We start from the raw sequence: 27365 nt of genomic DNA, 5'->3' as shown, positions 1-27365 counted from the left end.
AATGTATTTCATTTGATATGTACTGAAGAAATGGCAGTTTGGCTCTCCAAAGAACTGTGGATTCATCTAATTATACACAATGCTACTAACCTCTTGCTAAAATATTGAGCCAATTCACAGGTCCTAGTTTGTGTGTGTCTTAAAACCTTCTCAGTCATTAGTGAGATTTATCGACAACCAAAGGGCGCACTTCTCTGTCACGTTCACTGGAGTGCACTAATCACACAGCCGTGCTCCGTGTATGACCACAGAGTGCTCCGTGTACTGCCATAGATCCCCCTCTCGTTTACTCCATTTCAAAATGCTACGAGGGAAGAATAACCGAGCAACTACACAGACGAGTTCAAAGTTATCCGAGCTTACTGTTGTCGTCGTCATTTCGTGAAAGATATATGGGAGGGAGTGGTATGCTGCTTGCCTCTTCTTGGAAAGTACATTCCCAAAACATTCACTGTGATGCATAACAACACACTCGTGTTACCGGGCACTAGTCTCTATGAGCACCTGAGCGCATCTATGAGGAAAGAGGCCATTATTCTTTTGACTCTATCTACCTCTTCTGCTGATGTTATGTAAAATATCTGACTAGTGAGCAAGTCGAGAAAGCTAGCTCCCTCACAGATGAATTACAATACCTCAGCGACATTTTTCCTTCCATTATTGTTCTGTTGTTTCTCCACTCCAAATTGCTCTGGACACATATTCCTAGTTATTCAACAACTACCACTCATTCATTGTGCAAGTAAACAATAATGGGCTTTCCATCTATGTAAACACAAAATGTTTATGCTGCGGGTAAAACACCATTTTCTGCATTAAGCACCTCTCTGTAGGTCCTTGTGCATTTCATTACAGTTTTCCGTCACTGCAATTTCGTTTACTTGTGACAGCATCACCGGCATACACACACATATGCACAGTGTAAATGATAGCTGTTTACAGTGTACCACAGCAGTGTAGCAGTGCAGGGGGAGTCGAGACACTGAGACAGACAGCCTGACACAGGACACTCGTGGCCCACAGAGCAGGTAGGTAGCCTAGACTGGCCTACAAGGGCTCTCTAAGCTACAGCACATGCACACCATGCGAGGGTTTTAATATCGTCTCGTGCCACTGGCTTACTCGTGCACTTACAAATTGTAAAATTGACCTTCGTGTAAATATCATCTCATAATATTGTGAATTTTAACGGATTAAAATTAATAATTGTGTAGTTTTGTTTCTCTGGTCATCTTACTACAAGACAACTGCACATAAAGGTTAAGTTTAGATCAAATTGGAAACTTAGTTTTCGCATAACATGTTCAAAAGTCTTTTCCTTTCATTACCCTTACAGGAAAGGTTAACTCACTAATGTTATCAAAAGTCGGTGAGAGGATGTTAAAAATCTCGCACAGCATGCGTGCAGTGTAGCTCCTGCACAGTTATCATTTACAGGGTATACGTAATGAACGGTCACTGTTGCATTACACTCCCCCCGAGGTAAATCCAAACAGAATCCCACATCTGACAATGTTTCCTCTTTGTAAGACTAATGTGCTGAGCTTTAACTGCCAGGAAATCACCAATATAGCCATAAAGCTGGTCTGACATTCTGTTAACTCATAAATTATTCACTAATTGACAATGCAGAACTGTATCTGACACCTTTCAGAAATTGAGGCAAACTGCATCAATTTGGACAGCACTATGTATTGTCCTCTCACGGCTTCAAGAAATGTAAGGGAAAGAGACACTGAGAAATTGGGGGCAGAACACGCACAGAATTTGGGGACGATGAAGGAATTTGGGTGATGGGGCAAGCAGAGGAGACTGTGAAGGGAAATGACAAAACTAAGGTGTAAACAGAGTGGCGGTGAGGAGAGTGGGCAATAAAATAATCTGAGGATCAAGTTAGTATTATCTTCATCTCACTTTCTCCAATAAGTTATTGGATTAATTTCACTGAATTTCAACAATAATTAATCATTAATTTCCTTGTCAAATTTCAAACTTATATTACTCAAACATTACATCTGTAAATGCATTCCTCATCTTAGATATTAATTCTGGGGTTACTACATCAAAATTCATTCTGTCTTTAGTCATACACATTATTTATAACACATTTTGAAAACGCATTTTTTAAAATTTTTTTTTAATTTTGAAGATCTCTGTTTACTTCTCCTTAATAGTCAACTGAATAAACAGTATTGTGTTAAAGGCTAGACATCACAAGAAATAAACCTGGCATGCTTAGTATTCAGAAGGAGTAAAAGAAAGCTACAGTGAGGGCGCTGGCAAGTACAATACACACACACACGCACACACGCAAAACAGCATGTCCAGTCTTAAAAGACATAAGATTTGCTGATAATTACTTGAACTACTAATACGTTCACTACTTTTCCACACAGCATACCACAAATTAACACAAAACCTTAAATAAAACTTTTCTCTGTTACAGTTTGAATCATACCAACTAGAACATTAGTCTATCAACCTAATGTGACAGAATTAACGTCTCCAATATGCTCTGTCAACTTCTCTACTCAGTCAGAGAAAAACTACATTTGAAGAACAAACAAGGCACTCTGAATTTACCTGTAAATGTAGGAAAATCTGTCTAAAACCCACCTCTATTCTCCCACAACAGTCTTGAATTTAACTACAGAACATTTGAACTGGGAAAGGAGGGGGGGGGCGGGTGGGGGGGGGGGGGGAAATCTACTAGTCAGCTTAACAGCTATTATAGACTAATAAATCACACATCTTTCAAGCAAATTTTATAGCCTTCTGTTACAGAACTGTAATCTCTGAAATGGGCACTGAATTACAATAATCTCTGAAATGGGCACTGAATTACAGGAACTATACAGTATGTAACTTAACGAAATGTCTGGAGAGAGGAAAAAAAAAAAAAATATACAAATACAAAGCAAAATTGAAGTCAAAGGGGAAAAAATTGACAATATTTGTGATCCAGTTGTCTTAGAGCAGTAAAGTGGAGAATCCCAATTGCAAGATCTGAAGATCTCTTTCAATACTCAACAAATATTCTTGTTAGTAAATAAGACTTCATACTTACAGTATATAGAGAAATATTTCTTTTGCATGTATTGATACATGTATTTACATGAGAAATATGCAACAGAATGCACACACAGGAGTTGACAGTATAAGCTGATGAAGGAAGGTTCACTTTTATCAAGATATCGATTATAAACCAATTTAAATACAAACAGCATAAAGAAATTAGCCCTGAATCATCAGTTATAATTAGCAGTTTGAATACCATAGGGGCTGCTTATAGTTGCCGTTTACCTCAGCTAAGGTCTACTCACAGTCCACATGCTTGAAGATTTCCTTTGCTCTATTATCAATTGAACACGATGTAAGCACATTAATGTCTGAAGTGCAGTATGGTGTAGTATAGAAAATTACATTAAAATATCATTTTCGAAGTGGGTCATAAAAATAATGCTACAGCGACATAATGACTGTGAGCAACAATGCCAAAAGTACCGGCGGTAATGAAATGTTTAGGCCTGCTGCAGAAAATTGGGGTCAATGTAATCTAGGGTAGGAAACTGACGCCAAAATTAGTGCTAACCATGCTAGTCATTCCTGCAACATTAATATGAACAAGCCACCCAAGTAAGTAATACTCAAGAGAATACAGATGACACGAAAATAGAAATATGAAACTAGTATTAATTAGATTTACATCCACAAGGGCATATATAACAGAAGTAGGAAAGCAGCCATTTGAAGCCGAATATCATCTGCTTGACTTCACTATGAGATTCCATTCCAAACTAAACTTCCATAAAAACCGTCAACAGTTGTTAAATGTGTAAGAATAATTTCTTCATGAAACTATGTAAATGGACAACATGTGTCAATAACAATTTTTACTATTTCTTTCAGTTCCTCTTGTTTGTAAAAGATACTATTACTTATTCAATAAGGAAAATAAGTAAGTTAATACTGAATAAACGATTCAGTTAAGTACCTTGTGGTCAGCTATGATCTGCTGTAATCGCGTCTGCACTTCGTTGCGGACATGGGCGAGCCCGTCCACATCATCCAGTCTGCAACCCGGTCCCGATGCAGTCCCGGATATTCCCGTTCCAGTATTGCTCTGAGCCGGCCTGCACTCGTCCACTGGTGTAGCTGGATATCCTGAGCTAGGCGTTCTCGACAGAGATGAACATGGCGGAGGTGTGGAATAACGAGACGTCTTGCCACTACCGCTGGCACCCGTTCTGGCTCGGCACGACTGGCAAACGTCAGCAGACAGGTGGGGTGGTGTTGATGAGCCCGAACTGCAGGGGGTGGGCACCAGAGCTTCAGCAACGAGTGTCTCTGTAGAGCTCTCTGCAACTGCTACAGCAGTACTGCCTGCAGCTTCAGATGGAAGTGCAACGTTCAACGCGTCTGCTGACTCGCATGCTGACTCCTGCGATGGTTCTGGTACGGTTGTCGCGCAAAGCTGCTAAAAATAAAGTGTGATTATACAACACAGCTCAGTAAAACTTATCTGCGGTATTTTGTATAAAAACAAACCTAAGCAAGGACAGACAGCCAAGATAGACAGCTATTCAGCTGCAGGCAACTGACATATGGCATGAGAAAGGAGTCTTTAGCTTGGTGCTCACTCAGGTTGGGGTTTTGGGAAGGGGGGAGGGCACCTAAACTTTTACAGGGAGAAAAAAAGAGAGCAGTAACTTTTAAAGCAAGTGACATTTTACCGTGCTGCTGCACATGCCTTTGTGCCACTCAACAACCCTTGCAAAAACAGACATAATGTCTGATGGGATACCGCTATCACCAGTTATACAATATTACTTATAATCCACCTTGATTCCAAAAATGTTTAATCACATGACCGGTTTCGGTTCCTCTAGAACCATCTTCATCCAACTTTTCCATTGTTTGATAACGCCTATTTTAGTATTTATGACGACTTACTGAAATGATCACTGTTGCGTATAGAAGTCCAAGCCGAAGGATGAGAGATGATGCACTGGTGAAACAACTGGAAGATGCATGCAGCGCCTAGCGTTGTTGATGGGGTCCTCCAGCACGGTCCTCTTACCCACAGCGATGGACATCAGACGACTGAATGGCTCGCGGCACAACATCGAAATAGCGAGAACCATGGAAGCAGACCATGGAGGAAAACAAGTCTACACCAGCGCCATGGATATAGAAATCGCCCTTTGTTTTCGATCAAACAAAAATGATAATTTTATTATGTATTTTAATTTTGACAAGTACAGATTTTAACCTTGACAACTACAGATTTTAACTGAGTATTTTTAGAGATAAAAGCAAATTAAATCTACTTAATACAGTACGTGCATATGTAATGTAACAAATGTACCAGACGCCACCTGTCGATATGAGTTTTATAATCAATATAAATGACGTGCATTCTGAGAACCAATTTAATGTAACGCAGCATGTGAAGGTTGCTGTGTGTGGACGGGTTACTCCTGTAACCAAAATTGCAGGTACGTTTTGTAACATTTGATGTTGATTGGATAGGATGAAATAGGTTTGCATTTGTGACATAGTAAATTAGTATCATTGTCATTTCAGATCTGAAGATAGTTCTAGAGAAACCGAAACCGCTCATGTGAATAAACATTTTTGCAATCAAGACTGATTATAAGTAACATAATACTCAACAATCCGATGCAGGTGAATGGTTGAACATCATTTATGTTTGAAGAAACAGTTGGTGGTGTTACACGTCAGGAAGATATACATGGGAGCTATGAAACATTTTATAAACATGAGCAATATCCTGAAACAAGAAAACAATTACACCCCTTCCCCCCCCCCCCCCCCTTTGCCAAATGAACGAATCAACAGAATAATGTGCTAACAAAGAGGGATAAAAAAGTAATGTGAATTTTTGCTTTTCTTAAAAAGTCTTTATTTATTCATCAACATCAACTTTGTCCCGTTCAAAGTAATTACACTCAGATATAACACAATTCCAATCATGGAAGCGCTTCTGGAACTCACTTTTCATTACGGTTTTCAGCTCTTTCAGCGACTGTGTTCTTATCTCATCAATGGTGGCAAAATGATGCCCTTTCATGGTTTTCTTCGCCCTCTGGAATACAAAAAAGTCATAATGGGCTATGTTCGGCGAATACGGTGGCTCAAGTATCATAAAAGTTTTGTTTTTTGTAAAAAAATGAACAACAATTCAGGTGTGACTGGGAGCATTATCATGATGCAATTTCCACGAGTTGTTATGTGACAATTCTAGTCTTCTTCACATGTGATTGAACTTGTCAAACTTTTTTTCGGTCTTGGTTATTCGGGCAGTATCCACTGGGGCAACTGGCCCTGGGTTTTGATGTCATACCCATATACTCTTATTTTGTCACGTGTTATAATTTTCTTTGGAAGTTTTGGATCATTGTACACTTAATTCAGCAATTCCTGAGTGAAGTCTATCTAACGCTGTTTATGGTTGAAACTCAATAATTTTTTAACAAACTTTGCTGCTACATATTTCACCTCCAAAACATCTGAAAAAACTGCTTGGTATGAGCTAAAAGACATTCCAACACCATCAGCAATCTCTCTGATGGTGATTAACTGATTTTCCAGAATAATTTTCTTTAGTGTTCCAAATTGTTGCCAGTTATCAACGTGCTAGGGTGTCCAGGGTGGTCGTCATCTTCACTGCCTTCTTGACCCTCTCAAATCGTTTATACCCCTCTGAACCCCATCTTATTCATATCAGATTCTCCAAAACGCACAGTCAACATTTTGAATGTGTTGCTGCATTTAATTCCATTTTCAAGCAAAATTGAATGCGTATTCTTTTATCTGTCTTTCTCAGAAGTAAAAATTTGCAGATCACTCAAAAGCACTTATAAACTTTTCAACTGTCAACAATAAACTAAATATTCAAAGCAGCTGAAAGTGCAAAGATACATCAGGAAAACGTGCACCAACAAGATTAAAAAAGAAAAAAATTGAAAATCATATGTATAAAAACCTTCAAATTGCAAATTCTCATTACTTTTTGATCACACCTTGTATGTCGATGACTTATAAAATGAATCAGCATGCGTAAGCCAAAAGTAAAGTTGACACACACCACAATATATAATTTAAACCTGTAAGACAAGTTATGACATAATTAGAAAAAACTTTTACAGAAATAGAGATCATACAAGCAATACAGTAGAAGAAGTATGGGTAGCTTTGAAGGATGAATTAGTGAAGGCAGCAGAGGATCAAGTAGGTAAAAAGATGAGGGCTAGTAGAAATCCTTGGGTAACAGAAGAAATATTGAATTTAATTGATGGAAGGAGAAAATATAAAAATGCAATAAATGAAGTAGGCAAAAAGGAATACAAATGTCTCAAAAATGAGATCGACAGGAAGTGCAAAATGGCTAAGCAGGGATGGTTAGAGGATAAATGTAAGGATGTAGAGGCTTATCTCACTAGGGGTAAGATAGGTACTGCCTACAGGAAAATTAAAGAGACCGTTGGCGAAAAGAGAACCACTTGTATGAATATCAAGAGCTCAGAAGGAAACCCAGTTCTAAGCAAAGAAGGGAAAGCAGACGGGTGGAAGGAGTACATAGATGGTCTATACAAGGGCGATGTACTTGAGGACAATATTATGGAAATGGAAGAGGATGTAGATGAAGATGAAATGGGAGATACGATACTGCATGAAGAGTTTGACAACATTCCATTAGAATTACTGACAGCCTTGGGAGAGCCAGTCCTGATAAAACTCTACCATCTGGCGAGCAAGATGTATGAGACAGGCGAAATGCCCTCAGACTTCAAGAAAAATATAATAATTCCAATCCCAAAGAAAGTAGGTGTTGACAGGTGTGAAAATCCCAAAGAAAGTAGGTGTTGACAGGTGTGAAAATTCCGAACTATCAGTTTAATAAGTCACAGCTGCAAAATACTAACGCGAATTCTTTACAGACGAATGAAAAAACTGGTAGAAGCAGACCTCGGGGAAGATCAGTTTGGATTCCGTAGAAATAATGGAACACGTGAGGCAATACTGACCTTACGACTTACCTTAGAAGAAAGATTAAGGAAAGGCAAACCTACGTTTCTAGCATTTGTAGACTTAGAGAAAGCTTTTGACAGTGTTGACTGGAATACTCTGTTTCAAATTCTGAAGGTGGCAGGGGTAAAATACAGGGAGCGAAAGGCTATTTACAATTTGTACAGAAACCAGATGGCAGTTATAAGAGTCGAGGGGCATGAAAGGGAAGCAGTGGTTGGGAAGGAAGTGAGACAGGGTTGTAGCCTATCCCCGATGTTATTCAATCTGTATATTGAGCAAGCAGTAAAGGAAACAAAAGAAAAATTTGGAGAAGGTATTAAAAATCCATGGTAAAGAAATAAAAACTTTGAGGTTCGCTGATGACATTATAATTCTGTCAGAGACAGCAAAGGACTTGGAAGAGCAGTCGAACGGAATGGACAGTGTCTTGAAAGGAGGATATAAGATGAACATCATCAAAAGCAAAATGCGGATACTGGAATGTAATCGAACTAAGTCGGGGGATGCTGATGAAATTATATTAGGAAATGAGACATTTAAAGTAGTAAAGGAGTTTTGCTATTTGGGGAGCAAAATAACTGATGATGGTCGAAGTAGAGAGGATAAAAAATGTAGACTGGCAATGGCAAGGAAAGCGTTTCTGAAGAAGAGAAATTCGTTAACATCGAGTATAGATTTAAGTGTCAGGAAGTCGTTTCTGCAAGTATTTGTAGGGAGTGTAGCCATGTATGGAAGTGAAACATGGACGATAAATAGTTTGGACAAGAAGAGAATAGAGGCTTTTGAATGTGGTGCTACAGAAGAATGGTGAAGATTAGATGGGTAGATCACATAACTAATGAGGAGGTATTGAATAGGATTGGGGAGAAGAGGAGTTTGTGGCACAACTTGACTAGAAGAAGGGATAGGCTTGTAGGATGTGTTCTGAGGCATCAAGGTATAACCAATTTAGTATTGGAGGGCAGCGCGGACGGTACAAATTGTAGAGGGAGACCAAGAGATGAATACACTAAGCAGATTCAGAAGGATATAGGTTGCAGTAGGTACTGGGAGATGAAGCAGCTTGCACAGGATAGAGTAGCATGGAGAGCTGCATCAAACCAGTCTCAGGACTGAAGACCACAACAACAAGAACAACAAATTTGGAGATTCAGAGTTTTATCAGTAGTAGCTTCTGCGTCGATGTGTGGATGGGGAGGGGGAATAGGAGAGGGGAGGGGGAGAGAGAATCTGGAGACAAGATGTCATACCAGATGGCTGAACTGTTGTTCAGCTTTTGGGATGCAACCTTCCTATCACCCCAGCTGATTTGATTCCCTCCTCCGTAGCATCTGAATCCCATAATTTTAGGTAACTTCTGGTGTCTAATTCACTTTTATCTTCTCCCAAAATGTCCTCAGCCTTATTTCTATCACTCTCTTCACACCTTACATTTATTTATTAATTTAATACAGTCCCGATCTCTCTGCACGCAATTTCCGTACTTCTAGAGCCCTGAAGAAAGACATCTGTAGCTGTCAATTTCCTTAGCATGAAGAGGTGCATGCCTGGGTACAATTCTCATTCATAGGCAACCACAGACACTTTTTTGTGAATGCACTGATCATTTTGTCTTTTTATCTGATTGCCCCTTATATTTAATATACGCAGTTTTATCTAACCCTTTAACTGAGAAGCAGCAAATCAGAGTTGGAACATAACAAACTTTCTCAGTTAGTAGAAGTATTACTTAAAAACTAATGGGAACTCTGCAGAATAATATATAGAAAACTGGAAAAAAATGAGGATCTAACAGATGATCAGTGGGGTTGCAGGAAAAGTAAAGGCAACACCACAGGGCAGTAATAACACTGCACTTGATAACAGAAACAAGACTTAAGGCAAATCAAAGGCATGTTTACAGGATTTGTGAACTGACAAAAAGAGTGTGACAATGTGAAATGGTGCAAGATGTTTGAAAGGCTAAAGAGAATAGGTATAAGTTTAGGGAAAGACAAGTAACATACAAAATTTACTGGGTACTTGAATTAACTCTCACTGTTTGTTGGACACAAAATAAATTTTTATTTTAAAAGAATGATAATTTATTGAAAGTAGTGCCCTTAGCAGCTAAAACCTTTTCCCAATTTTCGGGTACCAAATGGGTACGGATTAAAAAGAATTGACGTTCTTTTACGGTGATGCACTCGTGTAGCAAGTTAGTTAGTTACCGTATTTACTCGAATCTAAGCCACACTTTTTTTCCGGTTTTTGTAATCCAAAAAACCGCCTGCAGCTTAGAATCGAGTGCAAAGTAAGCAGAAGTTCTGAAAAATGTTGGTAGGTGCCGCCACAACTAACTTCTGCCGTCGAATATATGTAGCACTACACAGACATGCTTTGCAGGCACAAAGATAAATACTGGCGCCATAACCTCTGAGTCAGTAAAAAAAAAAAAAAAAAAAAAAAAAAAAAAAAAAAAAAAAAAAAAAAGGTGGAAGATGAGCTTTTTTTCTCCACCCCGAGTTTCGACCACTACATTTTCATACATTATCCAACGAAGTAAATACAAATTCCAAATTATTCATCTTCGAATGTAGCAGCATTTCGATGTACTATGAAAATCCGACTGGCAAGACTGTTTGGGATGTGTTTGTCAATATGGCCAATATGCTCTGAATTTTTTCCTACCTGTGAGAAGAGATGGTTGGTAATAGGAACTTTTATGAATTGTGAATCACATGCAGTATTCTCTTCACCATAAGAATAATACGAATATAAACATTTTGCCATGTATTCTTTCATGTTTGCTGCTCGCATTTAAATCCTGTCTGCCTAATAAACTACGAAACTAGTGTGAGACAACAGCAAATGTGGAAGAAAATACATATCATGTCATGTTTATATTCATATTATTCTTATGCCTAATAGCGATACAGTCAGAAATGAAGCACGGCAATTGACTAGATTTTTAAATCTAAGATGACTCTAATTTCTGTGCAGAATGTAATGAACAAAAGAGGCGTCTGCAAAGATTTTCAAATGGCGAAAAATTTTATCTAAACTCTAGTTCAGAACAACTTCTATCATACGCAGTCTATTATTTGGTTCTTGTTGATCATTATCAAAGAAAGCAGCAGTGTAAGTAACAACAAATAGCAGTCTCTTGCCATTGTTTCACTAATGAGACAATTCCTCTCTTTTTTTATCGTAAGCGGCGGTAGCGCGCACAGAAGCAAGCCATGCCGCGAGCGGTGACAGGTCATAAACACACATTATCAGAATGCGATAAACAATGCATGACACAGTACAATAATGCATTTTCAGCTTAGAGTGACGTAAACACCTATAACAAAGAGAACGACACTTATCAGATCAAAGAAAAATAAGCAATCGATTCAAACCAGACGAAGCACGTGAAAAAGGAAGGGTTCCCATATAAATACGGACGGAGCGCCTGACGCATAGCAATGGCTACCTGGTAAAGCTGAACTGCTAAGCTTATGACTTGAACCAAACTACTGTAGCTGTATCGTCATTCATTCCACCTAAATTGTGTCTCATATTACAATGGACCAACTTTGTTTCGATTTGGAGGTGTGGCCTAAAACTTTTCTCTCCCTTGAATTTCGAGTCTCAAATTTCAGATGCGGCTTAGATTCGGGAAAATTTTTTTCCCTTGATTTCGAGTCTCATTTTTCAGGTGCGGCTTAGATTCGAGTAAATACGGCAGTTAGTTTGTTTCAAATTCATCGACCATTTGTATGATAAATCGTAATGATGTTGAACAAATCATTTTACGTACACATCACAACTTAATTTGTAAATATGGTTACATGCTGGGGGGGAAAAATAATAATAAAAATAAAAATTTATATATAATAATAATAATATCTACAGATGTGTGTTAGTAATTTCTACCCACCACCTTTTACAGATTACACTAATAGAAATTATTCTATGGAATAGAAGAAGCTGTCAAGGAAAAACTTTCTTAGGTTGATTTCAAATTTTACTTTGCTGTCTGTCTGACATTTTATATTCCTTAGTAAATTATCACAAACATTTGTTACAACATTATGCATCCCTTCTTGTGCTAATATATATCATTTATTCTTCTGGTAATGTAGTTATGTAAACAATTGTTGAATAAACACATTGTGAAGCAGCCTCAGGATGCCCAACTCTTTATACATATGTCTACAAGATGATCATGGGTATCCACACCTCATTACTCTTGCAGTGCCTATTTATTTATTTATTTATTTTAAGCAATGAAAACTAACTTTCTTCAAGAAGAGTTACTCCAGAACTTTATCCCTTATGACATTGAATGAAAATATGCAAAAAATGCCAACTCATTGCTGTGTCTGTCTCCAGGATTTACAATATTTCTAAGAGCAAATGTGGCTGAACTAAGTTGTTTTAAGAGTTCCAAAACATGTTTTTTTCCAATTTAAGTTCTCGTCAATATGGACCCCTATGAATCCTGAAGTTTCCACCCTTTTTATTATTTCCTTGCCACATGTTACTTATCACTGGTGTAGTACCCTTAGATGTGCAGAACTGAATACGATGCATCTTTTTAAAATTGAGGGTGAGACTACTCACAGAAAACCAGTCAATGATAGTTTTACGAACACTATTTAAGATTTAATATACAATATACGCCTTAATTTGAGGAAGAATTTTCTAAGAAGGTACATTTGGAGTACAGCCTTGTATGGTAGTGAAACATGGATGTGGGAAAACCGGAACAGGAGAAAATCGAAGTATCTGAGATGTGGTGCTAAAGACAAATGTTGAAAATTAGATGGACTGATAAGGTAAGGAATGAGGATGTTCTGGACAGAATCGGAGAGGAAAGGAATATGTGGAAAACACTGACATGGAGAAGGGACAGGATGATGGGACATCTGTTAAGAAATCAGGGAATGATGTCCATTCTACTAGAGGGAGCTGTATAGAACAAAAACTGTAGAGGAAGACAGAGATTGGAATACATCCAGCAAATAATTGAGGATGCAGGTTGCAAGTGCTACAATGAGATGAAGAGGGTGGCACAGGAGAGAAATTTGTAGCACGCTGCATTAAAACAGTCAGAAAACTGATGACATGGAAAAAAAAATCTTCTGTTTCTGTATGTATGCTTGGATTGACTACAACACTAGTGTCATCTGCAAGAAGACCTGATTCTGCTTGTTGTATATTAGACAGAGGATTGTTTACACATGTCAGGAACAATAGTGGACCTAAGCTTAAGCCTTGGGGAAGCCCATACATGTTTTCGCCCCAGTCAGAATAATATCCCCAGATTACAACGGCTGAGTGAGCAAGTACATTCTTTTGGTTAGGTACAACATTATCCGTTGATCTGCTATACCATCAATCCCATGAAACTCCAATTTATCTAGGTGAATACAGCGATTCATACAGTCAAATGCCTCAGACAGATCACAGGAAATGCCAACTGCCACTATTATATTATTTAATGCTTGTAAAATTTGGTGAGTGAACATGTAATAGGCATTCTCAACACAGCAATTCTACTGAAACCCAAACAGTGATTTGCTGAGGATGTTATAGCTGCTCATGTGAGAGACTGTCCTAGAATACATCACTGACTTAAAAATTTTTGAAAATGTCAGCAGTGAAACAGGTCGGTAGTTATTGGCATCTCTCTTGTCAACTTTCTTACAAAAGGTTTTGACAATGGCGTATTTCATTCTCTCTCCAAAAATATCTAGCGTTAGTGTTGCATTAGAAAACCAGAGATTGTTAATAGATGCGAAGTGCTGTTTAGAAAGCCCATGCTGCGCAGACCGAAACAAATGGTAACTGGAAGTGTCAATGCCCTGTGAATATGGCGTGCGAGACTAGACGTACTATCGATGTCTCTTGCAGGTTTCCCTCCCTCAGTTCGCAATACGCAGACTGGCACTGTCGTGAAGCGAATGACTTTTGTGACATCTCTGAGCATATTGTAGACGATTGTTTATAAGCGCACGATTCAAACTGAGTATCTGAGCACTGTGGAACCCAGCATCCACTGTCTGAACCAGCTGCATCAGTTCATGGTATACCACAGCGACCAGGATGCATTTTGCCACTCAAAGCAAAACAGTTGTCTTTAAATCACCAAAACCAATCTCTGTATGCTGTTTCTGACAGAGCATGTTCTGCATATGCTTGCACCTGCAAACGTTGACTTTCTGCAGCAGGTTTCTTGAAAGCAGATGGACAACACTTCCCATAAACAGTGTTCTGACTTGTTCAAGGCATTAAATAGGCAAGTTGTTTGCACTCCACTCAAAGTCATACACAGATACGACAGTGTAATGTCTGTACTGTCAAATAAGTCCCGTGTCGCTGTCCACCACGCTGCATTAGTACAATAGTGCCTTCTCTTTGTTAACAGTGAGAATAAATTTGAGACCAAGTATGATAACCGAGCAGAACAATAAGAATGGAAGACCGGGAATGAAGTGCTCAGATTGAAAAGCACCCAAGTCATGGATGCAGTCTTTTGCCACTATTGTGCCATCTGTACACTGAAGCAGCATTGATCAAAAAAACAAAGATTTAGGAGTGGGATTAAAGTTAAGGGTGAAAGGATAATGATGATAAGATTAACTTATAACATGGCTATCCTTTGTGAGAGTGAACCTGTTGAATGGATTGATTAGTTTAATGAGCAGATAAGATTGAGCCACGGTAAATAATGAGTAGAACAAATGAGATTAGCAATAAACTTAACTTCAAAATTGGTGACCAAGATGTGGCTGAAGTGAAGGAACTTGGCTACCTTGGAAGCAAAATAACACATGACAGATGGAGCAAAGAGGAAACAAAAAGTAGACTGGCACTTGTGAAGAGGGCATTCCTGGTGAAAAGTAGTCTACTGGTATCAAACACTGGTCTTAATCTGCGGAAGAAATTTCTGAGAATGTACTTTTAGAGCACAGCATTGTATGGTAGTGAATAGTGGACAGTGGGAAAACCAGAAAAGAAGAGAACTGAATTGTTTGAAATGTGATACTAAAGACAAATGTTGAAAATTAGGTTGAATGGGCAGTTCTCCACAGAGTCATTGACGAAAGGAACACATGGAAAACACTGAAAAGATGGTGGAACATGTGTTATGACATCAGGGAATAATTTCCATGCTATTGGTGGGGATCTGTAGAGGTTGAAAACTGTAGGGGACAACAGAGTTTGGAATACAACCAGCAAATAATTGATGGTATTGGATGCAAGTGCTACTCAGAGAAGTAGGTGTAGGCAGAGGAGAGGAAGTTGTGGGGGCCACTCCAAACCAGTCAGAAGATGGACAGTAGTTACCGCAGATTTGTACTTTTGGAAGGAATATAGGAGTCCAGTGCACACTAAGACAGTATAATGAACGATGTTCACTGTCACGCAGTATGTTGATGCAGTTGTAACCAAAAACATATCAACAAATGTTTAGTAAATAAATACTATCGGAAAATAAGAAAAAGGCTCACGAGACATTAACAATGGAATTAACAATTAAACCAACAGTTTGCTCAAATACATATTGAAGCTTTTGTAATCCATCAACTAAGTGTGGACTTTGTTGTCTTCTGTACAAATTCAGAGAACAGTCCTATCATGTTTAAGTGATGTTGCAGTATCTAATGATTTTGATAAGACTATTTGCAAAACTAATATAGAAATGAGTAGGGGGTGGGGGTGGGGATTGCAATACATTTGATGTCTCCACGGATGAACCACCGAACCTCCTGACAACTTTAGATTAAAATTGAAATTTCTTAAAAGTAATAAATACCACAGCTTTTTACATCTTGCTAGTCTCCTTGTAAGAAGAGATGAGAAAACTGAACGAGCATTACTAACCGTTGCCTCAGATCTGGACTCTGTTGTAGATTCTTCATTTTCATCATCCTCGTCATCAAAAGCTGCACGTGGTGCATCGATGAAACCCGGGTCCGAAGTGCTGTCCGAAGAGTCTTCATCTCCCAGACACAAGTCGTGCATAATTATCTGCTTCTGTCTGTTGTCAGTTTTTGACACGGCGGCAGCCGAGACATCTTCTGCAGTTACCGCATCATTCAGTCCTTCCAGTTTCCTGGGGAAAATGAAACATACTACTGTAAGTTTAAAAAAAGCTCCAATGTCATCATCTAAAAATAAAATTATTTTGTCTTTGTTATTTTAATATTAAAACAGTAAATAAATAAAGCATTCACACCACCACTGTTTGAATGTCACAAAGCATTGGTGAAAAGTAGGAGGTAAAATTGAAACTGACTCACAAGAGATCAACAGCAATACTGGGGTCACTGGAACGTCTCTGGGAACGGTGGTCTGCAGCTACCATCAAGTCCCCGTAAGAACGTGTTTTTGGAAGAGGAGAAGTAGGCACTCCCGAGTTGGCTCCCGATGAATGTCCACTGTCACCTTGGCTCGTTACGTCTGCTCCCACAATCATTCCCCCAGAAAGTGGTACACTTGTTGAGGTAGCTTCAGATCCTGCATGAGGTGTGGCTGTGGACTCTGATGTACCAAGATACACCTCACTCCACAAAACTAGGTCCCGCACACTGAAAGATGGCCACAGTGGCTGCAAATGTGTAAATACATTTCTTTGTAATTGGTACACCACAGGTACAGACAGGAAACAATAATTAGGAGTATGTACTGATTATAAATTAAACTGGATCAATCATATCCTAGAGCTCCTTAAAACAAGTAGTATACTAGTGTAAGTGTAACTGAGCTTAAGCTTATCACTGTACAACTGAGTGGAGCAAGAATAATAGGCAGGGTCGTTATATTACCTTTTAGACATTTTGACGACAGCTTTACACAACATTTTCTCCTACATATTTCATTGTAAATAGTCTGTAATATAATTTCCGTCACACAAGTTGCTGTACTTCACTGTCCGATTTTGTGAGGACAATATTTACAGTCAGGGGAAAATCATTACCTGCTGTAAAAAGATATTGCTTACCACTAGATCTGAGCATGTTTTGGAATGTTTTTCTTTGCATACCTTGATTAAGGAAAACTGTAAAAAAACTTAAATCTGCATTGCCAAATATGAATTTGAAACCCGCTCTTCCCAAATATGAAACCAGTTCATTGACCACACCCACTTTGAGAGGCAGCATTAAAATAGTTACATGAAATATTATCGAGACATTCATTTCTTTTCTCTTAACAATGCACAGAGTTCATCATAAAGAGCCCATTTTAAGCATTATACGAGGGCTGTTCAATAAAGAAAGATCATAATTTTTAATGGTCAAAGTTTCTCATGCCAGAATTTAATCTCATGACATTTTACTACCTAGAACGTGCTCATAGCTAATCTCTTCATTGCATGACTTATAGATGGTATGTAAGTAAGTCAGAGATTACTTTAGCAAGCTTCTTTTGTTCTGGTGTGAAACCATTGTTCTCCAGACCTCTTCTCTGGAGTCCACAGCATCCCCAGGCCGCTACAGCAAAGTGTAAAAAGACTTTTCCATTGCCGGTAAAATCACTTCTTTGTCATCATGTCTTGTTAATTCACTTTCTCCCTCCATATCTGCACATAAATCCAAAAAATGCGTACACATTCCACTATTAATAACTACTCGAATATGTTTTCAACTTCCACAAACAACTTTTGTTGGCCTAGGAGGATAATAGTGGAGCACACTTTTTCAGAAAATCTCACGTTACACTACAAAACGTGCCTTACTAATTTCATTGTCAGCACTCCTGTTTTACATCTGTGGAAGGCGAGCAACCTGAAATACATTCAGAATCACCTACTGCAACAATGGAGGAGATGCGCGATGAACAATATGCGGCTTAGAAATTCTGCTTTCATCTAAACAAATCTTCAGCTTAGGCCTATGTAATGTTGCAGGAGGACTATTGAGATTCTGTTCTTCCCTACCGCAAAGCTCAAAGATGGTTTAAAGTGTTTAAAGAGTGGATATGATCCATTTAATACGAACGTGGGCCCGGCACTCCAGTTGCCATTCTTACAGAAGAAAACAAGCACAAGAGTGTCACTCCACTACGTAGCAACTGTTATGCTACGAAGTGGCTATTCTGGAAGCTAGTAACAAAAGCTAAGCACACAGTACCTAAAATGTTCTTTGTTTATATAGACCTTTGAAAGAAAATAAATCTTATCAGTCAACACAGAATTGCTGAGAAAAGCTGGTTGAGTGTCTATCACCTCCAGAAGTTTTGCACACATTATTTTGTGCACCTCCAGATCTTTGGAAAATAACTGCTGACCAGCTGCATCTCACTTCTTCTCTGTATCACTTCTTAATCAAATTCAAAATCTGTTGCAGATTTTTTGTACAATACATTAAGAGCTAGCAAATGCCAATGAACTGATCAGCCTGATTTTGGCTCGAAAGCAACTCTCACTGTAACAATGTTTTCTGGGGGTGCGAACGATACTTAGCCAGTCAGATGGTTCCTTGTACAAAGCGGGTGCCGTCAATCTCAACTATATCTCATAATCACCTTCCACAATGGAACTAATCTGTCCGTTTAGCTGATGTGCACATGTTCCAGGAATGAACTACGTGTTCCTACAACATAATCATTGTATTTGAAAAACATTTCATCTGCAAAACAGGATGTTCACTCGCCTAGTCCTCTGTATTATAGTAACGTATGTGATGCTGCGGGGCAAATAACTGATCACAATTGCTGAAGTTACCTCACAGTGCTATTAAATGCAACAGCTACATGACAGCTTGACCAACAATGATGTGAAGTGTTCTTTCAAACATTATACACTTACAATATGTAGATCTAAGCTGTTACACTTAGACGTAACACTGAAAGTGGGTCACTGTTCACTAAACATTTTTTATAAAGCTTCTTGCACTATAGTATGCAACAGAGGTACAACATTATTCAACAAACGAACTCCACTAACAAGTTACTAACCTCATCTTTTCTCGTGTACAGATGATTTCTAAAGTTTGGAGATTTTAAAAATTTCCAAACTGAGAAAGTTCTGCCGTATACATTTGCTTTTTCCCGTTCTTGAGCTGTATTGCAGAGGAAGGTCCCAAACAGATTTGAGTACGTATGCTGAGCCAGTTTCACCTAAAACAGAAAACAGAATATGTCAGCAACACAAATGTAAAGTTGCAGTACATGCACCTAAGTATCTTCTTTAAAGAAAAGTTCATTGGTGCAAGTAAAATAAATTTATTTTTCTTTATTAATTTGTAATCCTGAACATCTAATGGATGGCAGGTGCCTTTTATATGTCTTAGGAAACAAGTCGTGTTTCAAATAGTTTATCTTTGGTCTGAATGACATAATATGTTGGCAAGATTACAGACAACAATTAACAGTTTGGCACACTGTCATTACTGAATATTCAGTAATACTGCAAAAGCTACAACTGAGTTTTCTTTTAGAAGGTAATTTCTTCAAAATTGTTTAAAGTGGACATGAGTTTGTTTTATTATGCAAGATACTTCTGTCCTTTACTTACAGCATATATTCTGTATTCTCTGTTAGAAGCAAAATAACATAATCTGATGTCAGCACAAGTGATTAGAACTTTGACTCAGCAATTCCCAAAGGCTTGAAGATTAAGCTCATTTTCCACCAGGAAGATGGACAGTGATTCAGATACTCATGGTCCATAGGATAATTAATATGCATCTTTTAGGCATTTCAAGTTAAGATAGACTACAGAAGTGCTGATTTCTTTATTGGTTGTGATTGAATTCAGTGCAGTAAAACACTGTCACCATGCAGCCGAATTCAAGTGCACAATATCTGAACATTCCAGCTGAACCAGTAAGACGTAGTGTAAATGTCACTCGAAGAACGTACAGAACATTTGACCCTGCAAAGAATGTTAGAGGAAATAGTGCATAGTAGTAATTTCGAAAGTAGGCACATTGCTAGCTGTGTTCTTGTTGGAGTCTTGAGTCTGAAGACTGGTCTGATTCAACTCTTCCGCGCCACTCTGCTGTGCAAGTTCTGTGCAAGTCTCTTCATCTATGAATACCTACAGCAACCTACATCCATCTGAACCTGCTTTCTGTATTCATCTGTTGGTGTTTATCTACAAATTTTACACTCCCGCCACCCTCCACTTCCCTCCAGTAATAAACCAACTATTCCTTGATGTCTCAGAATGGGTTCTATCAATTAATCCCTTCTTTTAGTAAAGTTAAGCCACAAATTTCTTCTCTTATCAATTCTATTCAGTACTTCCTCATTACTTGCATGATCTATCCATCTAATCTTTGGCATTCCCCCCCATAGCACTACATTTCAAATTCTTCTCTTCTTGTCCAGCCACAGAGTAGAGCACCATGCCCTCAGGAAAAGTTAATGGTTGTAGTTGCCCTTCACTTTCAGCCATTATTCACAGTACCAGCACAGTGATGTCATGTTGGCTGATATTACATGGCCAGATTAGAGAATCATTCATACTGCTGCCCCTGCAACCCTGCAAGTACGGGAAAGGCTGCTTCCCCTCTTCAGGTAACACTTGTTTGTCTGACCTCTCCACTGCCAGCCTTGTGTTGTTGTGGTTGCATCTAAAGCACAGCTATCTATATTGTTAGGGCATGAAAGCCACCCCACATTGGCAAGGTCCATGGTTCATTGGGGGGTGGGGGAGGGGGAGGGAGGCAGTGCAACTGGGGTGGAGGCAGTGCAACGGGGGTGGAGGGAGTGCAACGGGGGTGGAGGGAGTGCAACGGGGGTGGAGGGAGTGCAACGGGGGTGGAGGGAGTGCAACGGGGGTGGAGGGAGTGCAACGGGGGTGGAGGGAGTGCAACGGGGGTGGAGGGAGTGCAACGGGGGTGGAGGGAGTGCAACGGGGGTGGAGGGAGTGCAACGGGGGTGGAGGGAGTGCAACGGGGGTGGAGGGAGTGCAACGGGGGTGGAGGGAGTGCAACGGGGGTGGAGGGAGTGCAACGGGGGTGGAGGGAGTGCAACGGGGGTGGGGTCTAGAAAAAAGAACTTACAGAATATTATGTCTCAGGAAATGAATGTATTTTTTGGATCAGACAAAATAAATCAGTGTTGCTTCCACTACAGTATAAACACTTAACGAAGATGTTGGATGGAACCTCAACAAATATTACAATGGATAATGATTTCACAAGTTTTCTGTCATTTGAAGAACGATGTACAGCAATGGGAATTTTGAGACAAAAGAACATGGAAAGTCAACAAGAAATGAAAGCTTCCAAATCCACAGAAGTTTTATTCTCCACATGTTGTTTTGAGGACAATTAGACAACTGTTGGTTATGCGCCCAAAAAGAATGGCGCATTATTCAGTTCTCTGCCTCACAGCACATGAAGGATGTGAAAAGAAGCCACAGAGAATATTAATTCAGGAAATGATTCTCTTTGGCAGAAGGAACATACATACTTTTTTAAGATGGCACAGATCGCATTGTCAACTGCACCAACAAAAGTGAGGTAAATAGTGGTAATAATTGTAAGTTTTGTTATAAAAACTGGTCCAAAATAAATATAAAATTGATAACTATGAACTAATCATGGTTGCCTGATGCTTGTGTAACAGAAACATGTAAAAAAACGATTTAAACACTATCAGAGACCAGGACTCAAAGTCGAACATTGCAAAGTGACAGAAGCATTACATATGAGAAGTCCTCACCTACAAAACTAATGTAAAATTCTTGGAAACAGAAGTGGACAAAATTAAGTATTTTGCAGCATTTAGATCATGTGCATCAAGAAAAGCGTTGGGTCTGAAGAAATACAGAAAGACAATTCAGAAAAATATGCAACAAATGGAGAAGAGAAATAATGCCCTACAAATATCCAAATTTTAATCAGTTAAAAGTCTGTAACAGAGCATTTAGAAAATGGCCTTGATTTGTTAAAAATCATCTAAAAACGGATACAAAAACTGTGTAAAGAACAGTTGTGTAACCACACTTTTGATTCTGTGGAATCAAAAGTTCAAATATTCAGAGACAGCCACCTGCACAATTTTTCAAACTTGGTATCAGACTCTGCTAAAGATATCACGAGTGTGTCAGCTACGAAGGGGGAGGGGGGAATGAGCTTGTTATCTTGCAACTGCTGTCGACTACAAATTTGATATTGACAAATTTACTGATGAGATTTTATCTGGAAGACTGAATTGCCTGAATAATGGAACTGGGTGAATGAATGAAAATTAAAACACTTCTGTTCCAAGTTTACAAAACTGTAGACTTCCTGACACCAACAGATAAAAAAAAAATTAGTTTCACAGTGCATGGACCACATCTAAATTGATCTATTAATAAGAGACTTGCATCAAATACAAAAAAAGCTCTTTAAATAAAGTGTGAAAGCACTGGAAACTAGTGGAAGGAGCCAGTTCCAACCATATCTGGCAAGTATTAACAATCCAGAACAATTATCCAATACACAGGTAGACGTTCCTTTATTTTGTCATCAAACTAGTTTTAAAGATGTATTACCTGCTAATGTACCATAATTACCCAATTATCAGACGAGGTTTTTCTCCCAAAATTTATCATTCGAAAAATATGAGGAAGTCTTATATTCACAGATTAAACTATTGCTGCCGAGGTCAACATTTTTACACTGCTCAATATATTAATAGCATTTGTCTTACATTTACAGATGAAGCTTTGGCTATTGAGGTTTTGTACAAATTTATTTTGAACAATTCCAAATGGTAGGACATATCACACAATAATTGTGTTCAAATAGGCTAGAGATTTAATGCTGACACACTTGATAATGTGTCGACCTCGCTTGAACAATCATGAGAAATTTACCTCATAGCACTAGTGCAAGGATTATGTGAGAACTACGAACTAGCCACTGCTACAATCTAACACTCTGCTTAAAAATTAACAATTTTGTGAAACACAGCAGGAAATAATATAAACTTATAAACTTTTGTTGTATTTGAACAGGTTTGCATGAACATGTGTGGATACCATTTACATACATTTATGCTGCTTTTTAAGTAAAGATAACATTCAAAGGCATAAATCCTGCCCTTCAAAAACCTTTACTGAATTCTGAACACAAATCAATATTTTGTTTGGTTATGAAAAACTAATGATTTACAAAATGGGTTGCAAATGAAAACTTCCGTCACTGTACATGTATTAGAATACTAGAGAAAATTGTTACCAGCTTTTAATTGGTTTTAGAACAAGATAGTGACATTCAGACGAAATGAGACAGAAAATTAATCCAGAATCAAATGTCTAACAAACAAAATAAATCATACGAAATTGACAGGAATTGTCGCAAGAATAAATTACAGTGGAAAGACCCATTGTGGAGATAGTACAAACGGATGTCACTAGACTGCGGGATGAGTGAAAGTTCCGGAAAAGGAATGAATATGATTATGATCTTTTAATTATGTATTAGTTGCTGTTCTTACACACGACCTGCACCCTAGAAGATATTGTCATCCATGTTTCACTGTTGCTCAAGCACAGCACTGTGGGAAGTTGGAGGGAGAACAGTGACATAGCTAGGCTGAGAACTTGGATGAGTGCGGTGAGGAACATGTAGAGCACAGTTTACTCGAATCCATTTGCACTCGGAATTGAACTCACTTTAAAACTGGACAAATTCTCAAAAATAGTATTCATTTCTGAAAAACATGCAGAAAGTCTAAATGGAGGCCAGTGGCGTACTTATGTGTTTTGAGTAGCAATACTGCGTATGCTCACCATGAGGTACGGCGGGAACTACTGGGGGTGTGTCAGCTGACGGTTCTACATCGCCAGTGAGAGAGCAGTGGGAAGGCAATATGCTTGGAAGCAAGAGACATTGTAACAGTCCTACATCAGTATAGAAGCGAAATCTGTTGTTTGTTCAGGGAGAGGGTAGGGGGAGGGGGAGGGGGTGTGGGGGAGGACTGTGTTCTCGGGTCCCACAGTAATCACAACCTCAGAAATCACAGTGTATTTACATATTTGGAAGAAACAGCCAAATATTTGTGACAAAAGAGATAAAAGTTTCACAGCTGTTCTGTTAGGATGATGATGATGATGACAATTATTAAAAACAAGATACCACAGATGACGGGCTGAGTGAACAAAAAGTTAGTAAAGATAAACATTAATGCAAAGAATTTCTTTCTCGTTGTATTATCAAAATATGGAAATCAATAACTGGCATAAATGTAGAATAGGTGCAATGTTAACTTTTTAGACATACCTCTGAGATACAACTAAATATTGTAACTTTGATTAATCAGAATATCTTAAAAATACTTTCTGCCGGAGCCTCTTAAAAAGGGGGGGGGGGGGGGTAGTATTATACTGAGGGTCGTCTTATACTCGGGTAAATACTGTGCTCAGCAGTAATTTCATTATGCAATTTAACACTGGAGGTCCGTTTGGAGGAATGACTAGCAGTTTTTATGATATGCAAATTCTGTTAGAAAGTATGAAACCATATACATGTCTAAGTGAACATTGGCTTCCCACCGAAATTATTAATCTCCTCAAACTTATGGGCTACAAACTGACTACCACCTTTTATAGAGCTACCAGATATGGAGGCTCTTGCCTACTACTTCATTTCCCAATAAATTATTAAATGTGACAGAATTTTAGCCAAGAACTTATTACATCTGAAAGTTGTCTTAAAGAACTTAAAAGAATATGATGTTAATCTCAGTGTGTATTGCATCCCTGGTACCATTAAAGCTCTGTATTCATACGTAAATTTGAAACATTGATACATAAATCAAAAACAGAAGAACTGCAGAAGAAAGCATTTGTATGTGCTGACTTCAACACAGATGTACAAAGATGATGACAAATTTGCTTCACTTTTAAGAAACAATATAGCCACAAATAGATTATATAATGGTAAGACAGAGATTTAGGAACCAGGTTTCAAATTGTAAGACATTTCCAGGGGCAGATGTGGACTCTGACCACAATCTATTGGTTATGAACTGCAGATTAAAATTGAAGAAACTGCAAAAAGGTGGGAATTTAAGGAGATGGGACCTGGATAAACTGATTAAACCAGAGGTTGTACAGAGATTCAGGGAGAACATAAGGGAACAATTGACAGGAATGGGGGAAAGAAATACAGTAGAAGAAGAAGAATGGGTAGCTTTGAGGGATGAAGTAGTGAAGGCAGCAGATCAAGTAGGTAAAAAGACTAGGGCTAGTAGAAATCCTTGGGTAACAGAAGAAATATTGAATTTAATTGATGAAAGGAGAAAATATAAAAATGCAGTAAATGAAGCAGGCAAAAAGGAATACAGACGTCTCAAAAATGAGATCGACAGGAAGTGCAAAATGGCTAAGCAGGGATGGCTAGAGGACAAATGTAAGGATGTAGAGGCTTATCTCACTAGGGGTAAGATATATACTGCCTACAGGAAAATTAAAGAGACCTTTGGAGAAAAGAGAACCTTTTGTATGAATATCAAGAGCTCAAATGGAAACCCAGTTCTAACCAAAGAAGGGAAAGAAGAAAGATGGAAGGAGTATATAGAAAGTCTATACAAGGGCGATGCACTTGAGGACAATATTATGGAAATGGAAGAGGATGTAGATGAAGATGAAATGGGAGATACGATACTGCATGAAGAGTTTGACAGAGCACTGAAAGACCCGAGTCGAAAAGAAGCTCCGGGAGTAGACAACATTCCATTAGAACTACTGACAGCCTTGGGAGAGCCAGTCCTGACTATACCATCTGGTGAGCAAGATGTATGAGACAGGCGAAATACCCACAGACTTCAAGAAGAATATAATAATTCCAATCCCAAAGAAAGCAGGTGTTGATAGATGTGAAAATTACCGAACTATCAGTTTAATAAGTCACGGCTGCAAAATACTAACACAAATTCTTTACAGACGAATGGAAAAACTGGTAGAAGCCAACATCGGGGAAGATCAGTTTGGATTCCGTAGAAATATTGGAACACGTGAGGCAATACTGATCTTACGACTTATCTTAGAAGAAAGATTAAGGAAAGGCAAACCTACATTTCTAGCATTTGTAGACTTAAGAGAAAGCATTTGACAATGTTGACTGGCACACACTCTTTCAAATTCTAAAGGTGGCAGGGGTAAAATACCGGGAGCGAAAGGCTATTTACAATTTGTACAGAAACCAGATGGCAGTTATAAGAGTCAAGGGGCATGAAAGGGAAGCAGTGCTCGGGAAGGGAGTGAGACAGGGTTGTAGCCTCTCCTCAATGTTATTCAGTCTGTATATTGACCAAGCAGTGAAGGAAACAAAAGAAAAGTTCGGAGTAAGTATTAAAATCCATGGAGACGAAATAAAAACTTTGAGGTTCGCCGACGACATTGTAATTCTGTCAGAGACACCAAAGGACTTGCAAGAGCAGTTGAACGGAATGGATAGGGTCTTGAAAGGAGGATATAAGATGAACATCAACAAAAGCAAAACGAGGATAATGGAATGTAGTCGAATTAAGTCGGGTGATGCTGAGGGAATTAGATTAGGAAATGAGACACTTAAAGTAGTAAAAGAGTTTTGCTGTTTGGGGAGCAAAATAACTGATGATGGTCGAAGTAGAGAAGATATAAAATGTAGACTGGCAATGGCAAGGAAGTCGTTTCTGAAGAAGAGAAATTTGTTAACATCGAGTATAGATGTAAGTATCAGGAAGTCATTTCTGAAAGTATTTGTATGGAGTGTTGCCATATATGGAAGTGAAACATGGGCGAAAAATAGTTTGGACAAGAAGAGAATAGAAGCTTTCGAAATGTGGTGCTACAGAAGAATGCTGAAGATTAGATGGGTAGATCACATAACTAATGAGGAGGTATTGAATAGAATTGGGGAGAAGAGGAGTTTGTGGCACAACTTGACGAGAAGAAGAGACCGGTTGGTAGGACATGTTCTGAGGCATCAAGGGATCACAAATTTAGCATTGGAGGGCAGCGTGGAGGGTAAAAATTGTAGAGGGAGACCAAGAGATGAATACACTAAGCAGATTCAGAAGGATGTAGGTTGCAGTAGGTACTGGGAGATGAAGAAACTTGCACAGGATAGGGTAGCATGGAGAGCTGCATCAAACCAGTCTCAGGACTGAAGACCACAACAACAACAACATAGCCACAAATCATCCAAGTTTAAATTTTGTCCAATGTACAAGAATAGCAGCAACTGCTTGAACATGTCCTCTTAATATTGTACACAGTTATAGTGTAACAAAAAAAAATCTAGATGTAGAAGTGCCATGCAGCAATATTTGGATCACTATAAAAATTAAATTCAGCCTGCACAACCAAAAGATGTACAAATTTCAGTCAAGCAAATGTGGCGGTATTT

At 38.6% G+C, this 27365-nt stretch overlaps 1 protein-coding gene across 1 annotated transcript in view; it reads right to left on the bottom strand.

Moving 5' to 3' along the window:
• LOC124711321 (myotubularin-related protein 3) overlaps window positions 1–27365 on the bottom strand; it is a 160275-nt gene that overhangs the window by 92661 nt on the left and 40249 nt on the right. Inside the window, 4 exon segments of the mRNA XM_047241339.1 lie at window positions 3995–4477; window positions 15913–16144; window positions 16332–16639; window positions 18988–19149. Coding sequence (XP_047097295.1) covers window positions 3995–4477; window positions 15913–16144; window positions 16332–16639; window positions 18988–19149 — 1185 coding nt within the window.

The sequence above is a fragment of the Schistocerca piceifrons genome, chromosome 8 (genome assembly GCF_021461385.2).
Source record: "Schistocerca piceifrons isolate TAMUIC-IGC-003096 chromosome 8, iqSchPice1.1, whole genome shotgun sequence".
NCBI classification, from domain to species: Eukaryota; Metazoa; Arthropoda; class Insecta; order Orthoptera; family Acrididae; genus Schistocerca; species Schistocerca piceifrons.
Note: the sequence above shows the minus strand (reverse complement) of the source record. Positions and strands in the feature narration are given on the sequence as shown.